The following is a 10,197-nucleotide window of genomic DNA, read 5'->3' on the forward strand; positions in this document are numbered from 1 at the left end:
CACGTCTTCGATGAGCTTTATTGACTTCTTCCCGTCTTTTATAATATTCTCTCACACGGAATTGAGGCGTCAGGTTTATTATCAATTCACTAGCGAGGTGAATAACACGTGAAATCTGTTTTAATTTCGAGCCAGAAAACGAATCAGAACGCAATCTGAATCCGAATCTTCAGAACCGAATCTTCAGGCAATTCTTTATAAACTAACATTGAAGCGAAGTTGTTGGTATCCACTTTCACAACGCTACAATTTAAATTAACTTTCGAAGGCAAGGAAGTATTTTGACATCATTTTTGGATAACTGCCGCTCTGTATTAACTAACTAGTACACTGTAACTAACTAGCCTAACCTGTTAGCAATGAGTAGTAGTTGTAATGACCTGCTTGTGTTGTGTTGTTGTTTATTAACTTCTCTATATGTTATTAAACATTTAATTGTTTGACCATTTTTAATGCAAATAATGCTATCTATCTATCTATCTATCTATCTATCTATCTATCTATCTATCTATCTATCTATCTATCTATCTAATCTATCTATCTATCTATCTATCTATATAGATCAAGTTCAAAAAAGAGTATTATTTCTGTAAAAGTTTACTGAAATATTGAACAGTAAATGAATAAAATCTGCTACTAGTTTGTGAACACTGATTCTGATTGTGATAGCACACTGCTCTTGTCATTAATTTCACCTTTATTGTGTATTCATTTTTCAAAATACCATCTCTATGTTTTCACAGTGATTATAATTCAACATTGTTGCCATGATTCGTGGAAGAACAGCGAAAAACATAAGCTCTGACTGGAACATTGATGCGCTGGGTATGTGCTTCTTTCCACAAGCCATCAGACTCCTTAATAACTGAACTGAACTGTACCGAGCACAACACACACATCAACTGTATGGACTGCGTAGACCTACACCAAATACACACACTTCCAATATATATATCCAACAAACTGTTTACATGCTGTTTTGCACACTGTTTTTGCTCTTCGCACATGCTGTCTCACATTTCAGTCGATTGCTATTTTGCACAATCCTTTACAACATCTCAGGTAACTGCTGCTATAATACTGTGTTCATTCCAGTATTTCTGCACATGCAATATTGATTGAACATACAGTATTTATACTGGTTGGCGCTGTTTCTGTTTATTGTCTTTTGTGTATTGTCTTGTATTGTCTTTTGTCCTGCACTCTCTTGTTTGTCTTGTCTTGCACTGTATTTCTGTCTTTTTGTCTTGTCCTGCACTGTCTTTCTGTCTTTTTGTCTTGTCCTGCACTGTTTGCACAAGGTTGCACAGATGCATTTTATGTATCTAGGACTAACTTCCTAAGTCCTTATAGCTCTGTCTTTGTTTTATATAGCACCACAATCCTGGAGAAACGTCTCATTTCACTGAGTACTGCAACAGCTATATATGGTTGAAATGACAATAAAAGCTTCTTTACTTGACTTGACTTGATGTGCATAGTAAAGTGTAAATGAGGTATCAGTGAAGAACATGTAGCTGTATAATAAAAATGACAAGAAAGAAACATAAAAATGTCTGTGATGTGATGTGTGCATGTGTCACAGAGGAGAAGAACAGGCTGCAGAGGAAGTATCGTATCTTGATGGGAGATTTGGAGGCTGCCAGAATCCATACACAGGAGTATATTCACAAGCAGTGGTCAGTCAGACAGATACACATACATGTTTTTTTAATACTGCACATTTACAGGGATCTCTGCCTCATTGCTCCTTGGTTCTGGTTTGATCCAGTGCTCAGGTTACTGTATATATGCAGTTTCCTTCACCGCCACCCTGACCAGGAAAAAGTGCTGGGGATTTATAAAAACCTCACATTTGATTTTGACTCTTGAAGAATATGTTGAATTTTTACTCGTACAGCATGCATTATGTTTTTGTTCCAGTCATAATCACAAAGCATCCTGACGACTAGGATTCATCTGGTTTTATAATTGATAACAGAATTCTCATTATATTTGTCATAGTATTCAGAATTTATTATGTTGTAAATGTTTTATCATTTTGTGCCCACTTCAATCTGTGCATGTGTGCTGCCTTTCAGGCTGGAGATAGACGTATTATGTAAGCAGTACATGGAAGTGCAGGAGAAACTGAATGTATCCCAGAGCCAACCATACAGGCAGTCTGACAGACACTGTGGTCAGCAGCTCCGGGCTCTGCTGAAGCGCTGCGACCAGCTCGACAAGGATATGGAGCGCGAGAGACTCATTCAAGTGAAGCTTAAGCAAGAGGTGATGAACTTCTGACATCAAACACACACACACACACACACACACACAAATTGCAAACACACACACAAAGTGGCTGAGTGTTTTACAACTAAAAACACACGCTGTTCATACAGCAGCATCCCGTTTTGAATATTATGTCACACACATCAATATTATATAGTATAGACAGTGTGTGTGTTTGAAGGACTACACATTTTATGCTAACACTTATTTTAAAGAGATTGAAAATTATATGTTTTCTTATAAGGTTGTTCGTGTGTGTGTTTAAACAGATCCAGTGCATTCAGAAGGAACTGGAAGATAGTAAGCTACAGTTTCAGGCTCAAGAATTTGAAGAGTTCAATGGAAATAAACTGGAAAATAAACTGGAACATGTGAGTAGTATAAATAGTTTGTGTTGTGTATTCACACTGAAAATTCCAAGCGGAGGTGTCAATGTCTGTGCTGTGACTGGACACTGCAGTGGACGATACATCTTACAAATGTCTTATAAATGATCAAGCTCTCTCAGTAAATCAAGAGCAGAGGCTGAACTAGGGGAAAACCACAGCTTAGTAATGCAATTGTACAAAGGGCGATGGCAATACAGGACGAGAAATCATGAGCACACGAAACAGCCATTATGGATAACAACCGACAACTAACATGGCAAATACTCAGGGTCAAATACACATGGGGGAAACAATGACAAAAAAGTGCAGCAGACATGACAAACAACCAATCAAAACATGACACAGAGTCACTGTTACAAATCTACAGTTGATTATTTTCCCCAAACTGTACATCACACCACATCACAGCAATCTCCCTTGTAAAATTATATGATATAAATATTCCCTACTGACTCCAACCTTTAAGTGTGACTGTAAAGCAGGGATTTGGCTGTTTTTTATTTAAGTTGTAATATTTATCTCTGTTTCACATTGCATTATTTTTTCCCTCTCCCTTTCTTACCCACCTACAGACTCAAAATTGTATCAACATGAAGATGGCGGAGAAACATCAGCTGAAAAAGGAGGTGGATAAACTGCATATGGATCGTGTTCAATTCCAGCAATTGCGCCGCAATCTGGACAAGGTCAGCATAGTGTGACTGGAGTCACAAATCAATCACGTGCATGAGAAGACAAGTTGTGGTTAATGCAGGACAATTTCTGTTTTACAGGAGCTTCAGAAAATCCAGCGAGACATTAATGATGTCGTCGACATAACAATGGCAGCTCAGAATGAAAGGTGAACTGAATTTACTATGTTTATTTCCATATATGAGTACCATGTGGACAGGGTTCGCTTTTGGCTAATGAAAATGAATTCTACAATTTTTTATCTTTATGGAGTTTTAAAAGTGTTACACCACAGCACTGTAGAATTCTCAAACCTGAATGGTTAGAAGGTTAATGTTCTGTTGAGCGGCTCTGCATATGCAAATCACCGAGTTATGAATAATTATAATCCCTTGATTAATCAGATGATTGATCATATTATTATTATTATTATTATTATTATTATTATTATTATTATTATTGTTATTAGTGTGTGAACAGGCTCTGTGTTTTTTGCACGATCTTCAGGAAGAAGGCCCACATGAAGATGATGATGATGATGAAGGAGAAGAAGCGCATTGATGAATTCATGGCTACTGAGTACAGAGAGTGGACAGGACTGGACGATGCACTCAGCCACAGACATGGTGAAAGCTCCAGATATGTTGGCAGACTTGGTAAAAAAAATGTTATTTAAGGGTCTAGTTAAGTCTATTGAAAAATATAAGAGAAATCTAAGCTTTAACTCTAAATTATTCTAAAGAAAATATTAAACCCCACAATTATTGGCACCCTTCTGTTCAGTAATGTGAGCAACCACCTTTTGCTGAGTTAATGTCATTACATTAATGCCTGATGATGAAGGTTATGAGGATTTCCCCATCATTTAATCTTTAATCATCTAATCTTCCTCCTTCATCTTGTTGAAGGACCCTATATATGTCACCCTATATTTATTCCCCATGAAACAGGAAGTCACGGTTGATCTCTTATGACTGCCTAATTACTCATACGCATTTAAAAGAGTGAAGTATATAGCACAGCCTTGCTTGAGTTACAGAGTGATTACAAATATTTGTACAAGTGGTAATAATGTGTAGAACTATAGGGCTTTGATTTTTCTTCTGTTTATTTCAGTGAAATGTTGCAGAAGTGACAGTTTAAGCTCATTAATCATTTATAACGGTTTTAACTAACTTTACAAAGAGTGGCGATAATTCTAGAGCTGACTGTTTTAGATTTCATAACTTACGTAATACAGATAACAAGAACTGTATAGTTGGAAATTTGATGACGATGATTATTGCAGAAATGAAGGAGAAGTGCTGGACCAGCTCAGAGGTTTCAGAGGAGGACCTAAAGGAACTTTTCCGGCGGCTCCAGGAGGTGATCAGCGAGGAAGATTTGGATATGCTAGTCACCAAATTGTTCCAGGGTGAGTCAGTTCTGTCTAATCTCAATTCAATTTAAGGTGACTAATTGGATCTGGGGGGCACGGTGGCTTAGTGATTAGCACGTTCGCCTCACACCTCCAGGGTTGGGGGTTCGATTCCCGCCTCCGCCTTGTGTGTGTGGAGTTTGCATGTTCTCCCCGTGCCTCGGGGGTTTCCTCCGGGTACTCCGGTTTCCTCCCCCGGTCCAAAGACATGCATGGTAGGTTGATTGGCATCTCTGGAAAATTGTCCGTAGTGTGTGATAGCGTGAGTGAATGAGAGTGTGTGTGTGCCCTGTGATGGGTTGGCACTCCATCCAGGGTGTATCCTGCCTTGATGCCCGATGACGCCTGAGATAGGCACAGGCTCCCCGTGACCCGAGGTAGTTCGGATAAGCGGTAGAAAATGAATGAATGAATAATTGGATCTGTAATAGAGGCTTTGTCTAATTTAAACCGGTTTCTGTATGATATTGTGTATTGTGTGCAGGTGAAGAAAGGAACTTTAATCTCTATAAATACCTGAATGAGCAAAACTCAATGTCTGAGGGTCTGAAACATCAAATCACAGAGGTAAGTCAAAATCTTCAATATTTTTTTTTTTTTTACTATTTTCCCCGTAATCTACATGTACTTGATCGGCCAAAAGATCAGCTAGCTACCAAATAATAGAAGTTTGTAATTATCAAATTAGCATTTTGCACACTGATTGTGAAACTGTGATAACGTGGCATCAGACCCAAGTAAGAGATGCTTAATTTAAATACATACAGAAGTACATTTTGTTTATGGAAAATTGACCAAAATTCCTCTATGTAGATAAGAACGTATAACAATATAAATAAACAGTACAGATTAACATACTCATTTTTAAAAATACATTTTTTTATTTGTTTTAAACCAAACATGTCTCAGGTGATTGCCTGTTTTTATGTTAATGAGTGAAATCACAAACACATATCCCTAAAATAGCTCACTCTGTGTTTCTGCACTCCGATCTAGTTAAAAGAGAAGATAGAGGAGATCAATGAGGAGGATCGGAAGAAGGAGCAGGAGCATCAAAACATTCTCAAGCAGATGAAGGTGCAATGGAGAGACACTAAAGCTCAGACCCTGGAGTACCAGTCCAGGACCAAACAAGTCGCTGAGACCCTGGATCAGATTTACACAGGTGAGACGCAGAGGTGTTGATTAAATAATATGTAAACAAGTGAGCTAGCACACACTGCGAGTATGCAAGATACACACCTAAATGCTGAGTTGTGTAGAGTTGTGTAGAGTATAGAAAACAGGGTCCTGTTATTTTAGTTCTGTTAAAATTTCTAATTTACATGCACAAGAAAAAAGAAATGGAGATTTTGAGTAAGACAAGATCCTTAGCATATAAATGCTGTAAGGTTTTTTTAACAAATGTTTTTGTGTGTGTTTAATGTAGGAGTGAAGCGTGTGTTTGATAAGATCAATTGCGATCGTGCGGCATTGGAAGACATGCTCTGTGATTCAAGTGGAATTAGATATTCCAGCGTGATGATATACCTGAAGATGGTGGAGGAGAAAATTGACGAGTTGCTCGCTATCCAGAACTTCATCAAATCTAAGGTACAGGTTCATGATCCGGAACTGAGTGAGGAGGAGAAACAAACTTCTGACTTTGAACCTCCTTCTTGTAGGTAAGTGCATCAAGATGGTAAGACTGAAAATGTTTAATTACATCTTACACGATTGGCCACAAAACCACACAAAATGTAAAGCTCACAGAGAGCCGACTAGACTTCCACTGATGCAGTTCGGCCATTGTATCTCAGCAGCTACCATAGATGCAAATTATCGCTCCCTTTTGTAGGGTGCCATAATTTTTGTCTTTAATTATTTGAAGTCGATCAATTATACATACATTTATACAAACTCAGGAGCTCAGCATTTTTGCATGACCAATTTATGTTCATACTTCAGTGATGATGAACTGCTGCCAATCCCACATGAGGATGATGTTTCTTCTGGGAAGACTTTGGAAAGTGTGTAAAAGGATGGGTAAGAAAACCCGCACACACACACAGACACACACAAGCACACACACACACAGTTTAATCAGGTCTTATGGTGCTTCGGGTTAAAGTTTTAATGTGTGTCTTTGTACGTATTTTTCAAAAGGAAGAAGCGATGTGTGCTGAGAAGATCAAAATGGCCGAGGATAGAAAACTCAAAGCTCTGTCCAGTCACAAAAAACATGCAGAAATCTCAATAAAAAACTCAATACAAGTGTTCATATAGCATATTGAATTCCATTTAAAAAAAAAAAAAAAAAAAAAAAAAGGAATTATCATGTCAAAACTTTTGAATCTAAAAATGCCATTTAAGCTATTTAATTACAAATATCAGTGTTGTTTTAAGGGGGGTTGGTGGTTTGATTCCCGCCTCCGCCTTGTGTGTGTGGAGTTTGCATGTTCTCCCTGTGCCTCGGGGGTTTCCTCCGGGTACTCCGGTTTCCTCCCCCGGTCCAAAGACATGCATGGTAGGTTGATTATCATCTCTGGAAAATTGTCCATAGTGTGTGAGTGAATGAGAGTGTGTGTCTGTGCCCTGTGATGGGTTGGCACTCCGTCCAGGGTGTATCCTATTCAATTGAAAGGTTAATATGCTAATTTTAAAAGAAATATGCTAATTGCAGAATCCAGGGTTGTGATGTCAAAAAAGTGCCTATTGGCTTTCCAGCTTTATAATATATTGGTGGTGCAGCTCTCTACAACTAATTTTTAGAAAGGTTAAAACAACATGGTAGGTTCATGGTCTATGGTTCATTCTTGGCCACTGTTCTGTAGTCACTGGTCAGTCCCTTGAGAAGACCCTTTTTGGACAGAATCACTTACTGGGCAGAAATCATTGATTAGAAAAAAGCTCTATATCAGTCAAAAGTTAATGGATACTTGTTGGACAGACTGACTGGACCAACCCCTATAATCAGAGCACTTGTTTTCAATTTCCATACTGGGGAAAGATTTGCATGGTTGACAGAAGACATTACCAACATTCCAGAAAAAACAAAAACAACAATGGCAGATTAATCAGCAGACACATTAGTTGGTTAAATGTATAACACTGAACATATACTTGATTTAAAGAGGTAAATGTATAGTAAATTATAACCTGCACTTTGCTTACACTTGGTGGTGTAGCTACAGTAGGTAGCTTGTTGCTATTTTAGAGCTGCTGATTCTTTTAACCATAGTGCCCATGACTTAATTTCCAATATTAAATTAAATTAATCTATTTTAAATAGATAGTAACATATCAAGGATAAAATACTGTAATAGACTTGGGTGTCTCTGCTGTTTGTTTGTAATATCAACCAAATAAAAGATGGTGTTCTGCTGCTACCGAGTGGCTGAAGGAGACACATACACAGAATTTTTGTGTTCTAATATCACCTAAAAACCACAAATGTTTTAAAAGATTCTATCCCACAGAAGTTACATAAATGTTGACAATTAAAGAGTTTAACATGTTTCCTGAAACGTAAGACACTGATGAATAAGTCAATATGAAAATATGTGCAGGACTGTACAAAGGTCAGCTATCACTCATTTGTTTTTTAATCTAATGATCATGCAGAACTAATCTTCTGGTAACAAAAAATAAATAAATAATGATGTGGAAATATACAGTACGTTAATTGCATTATCACTCAAATTAGCTATGTAGTACTTACACATGCAGGTCAGTTCCCCTATTACAAATAAAATATTTACTTTTTTTTTTTTAACAGTTTAAGGCTGTAATTATTCTATATAAATATTGCTTATTAGATATTGGTCATCAGTAATCACAGAAAAAAAACAGTATAAAAAATTTTATGCTAATACTGTAGTTTCCCCACAATATTATTGCTTTATACCAAATAACTCACAATTACCAATTGACTGAAAACAAAAAGGATGGTCTCTGACTTTTACACAGTACTGTATAGATTAAAACTTAAGATACATAAAACCAGGTGGAAATTTTGGCTGGTTCAACACCAGATTAACTAATATTAACCTAAACGCCATCTTTGTACAGTAGTTAATGGTTTTGTTAATTATCTATTGCAGCTCTATAATAGACATGACAATGGTACCCTGTTTTGAAATGAAGCTGGTGTCATTTGTTCTTCAGAATAGATTGATTATCCCGGTTTGTTTTTTTGCGATATTATAATAGCTATATTTTCCTGTAAATTAAATGGCTGAAAGTGCATTAAACCGCATTTAATTTAAACGAGACATTAAACAAAGTAATTAATAGTTTTGTACAAAACAGTTAGTCAATTAACCAAAGCTGCTCCCAGTGAACCAGTCACCATAATTACACACTGGATTACTGTTTAACTGTAATAATAACAAAGTATTTTAAACATGTGCAATAACAGACATTTTGAAAAACGTGCAGTATTATCTATGTGCAATATGTCTTTCAGTGTAACTACTACTCGTGCTCTTTTTCTACAGTTTGTTTTATGTCTATATTCTTTTTTATATATTTGCATTTTCTTACTCTTTGCTGCTGAAACAGAGACATTTCCCCATTGTGGGACGAATAAAGGTATATCTCATCTTTAAAAAAAAATATTCAGAGCCAGCTGTGGAATCTTCCAATTTTTATTTCTCTTGAAAAATATAAACTTTTAAGAAGAAATAAACACAAAATAAATAAAAAAATACATGAGGCACAAGTCACATTTCCAGTGCAATGCAGATCAGACACTGTAACAAGTCAAGTTATACCTACACAACCCTAAAAAAGTGTTTTAAGTCCTTAATCTCTGCCACACAATAACACTTGTACTGCTTGAAAGACTTGAGGCTCCATCATCAGATTATTCCTAGAAAAGAATAAATAATCGTGTTACATTTAGGAAGAAAATCTTTATGCACATTTGAGGTGATTTTATAGACTGAACCCTCATAATACAGAACATAATCCTTCCCATAAACAGGGTCAGATGGGTAGTGAGTCTAATCATAGGGTCAGTCACTTTTAACAAGCACGTGCTTCTTTTAGAACATTATCAAGACAAACTATTAACCCAAGCACGTGGTCGCCTCCTCCACGTGGCCATGGTTCAGTTTTTATACAAAGCAATTAATCATAAATGAACTCCCCAGAGGAGCTGTAACGACCAAAACAAAAGGAATTTATATTTTAGATTATATATTTTTTTAAACATGACTAACATTGGCAGGCAATATACCTTTATAGTATTAAATGCATTACTGTCCAAAGTAAAACGTGCTCTAATAAATCTCCTAAACAATTATTGAAATCTGTAAAACACTGAAAAAGCATGTATTTTAATACATATCTGTAAGAAATACCCACCCTAAACAAAAAGCACCGGCATTGCACGAGGCGTCTAGACTAAACCCAAGAAAGTGAGCGGCCCACGAGGTCTAAAGAAAAAAGACAGCGATCAGA

The 10,197-nt window shown here is 36.7% G+C and overlaps 1 protein-coding gene and 1 long non-coding RNA gene across 2 annotated transcripts; one reads left to right on the forward strand and one right to left on the reverse strand.

The window, feature by feature from the left end:
- The first annotated feature begins 767 nt into the window (after window positions 1-767).
- LOC132863701 (outer dynein arm-docking complex subunit 1-like) lies at window positions 768-6,769 on the forward strand. Its single transcript, XM_060896654.1, has 12 exons — window positions 768-825; window positions 1,586-1,679; window positions 2,082-2,271; window positions 2,544-2,645; window positions 3,236-3,349; window positions 3,437-3,504; window positions 3,843-3,961; window positions 4,624-4,749; window positions 5,237-5,319; window positions 5,749-5,917; window positions 6,182-6,416; window positions 6,700-6,769. Exons 1-12 carry the CDS (start codon window positions 768-770, stop codon window positions 6,767-6,769), a joined length of 1,428 nt encoding a protein of 475 aa, XP_060752637.1.
- Window positions 6,770-9,364: 2,595 nt separating this feature from the next.
- Window positions 9,365-10,171, reverse strand: LOC132863731 (uncharacterized). Its single transcript, XR_009650135.1, has 2 exons — window positions 10,102-10,171; window positions 9,365-9,604 (listed from the first exon to the last, which is right to left on the reverse strand). It is a non-coding gene; the product is annotated as an uncharacterized LOC132863731 (long non-coding RNA).
- Between the last annotated feature and the right edge of the window lie 26 nt (window positions 10,172-10,197).

The sequence above is a fragment of the Tachysurus vachellii genome, chromosome 20 (assembly GCF_030014155.1).
Source record: "Tachysurus vachellii isolate PV-2020 chromosome 20, HZAU_Pvac_v1, whole genome shotgun sequence".
Lineage (NCBI taxonomy): Eukaryota > Metazoa > Chordata > Actinopteri > Siluriformes > Bagridae > Tachysurus > Tachysurus vachellii.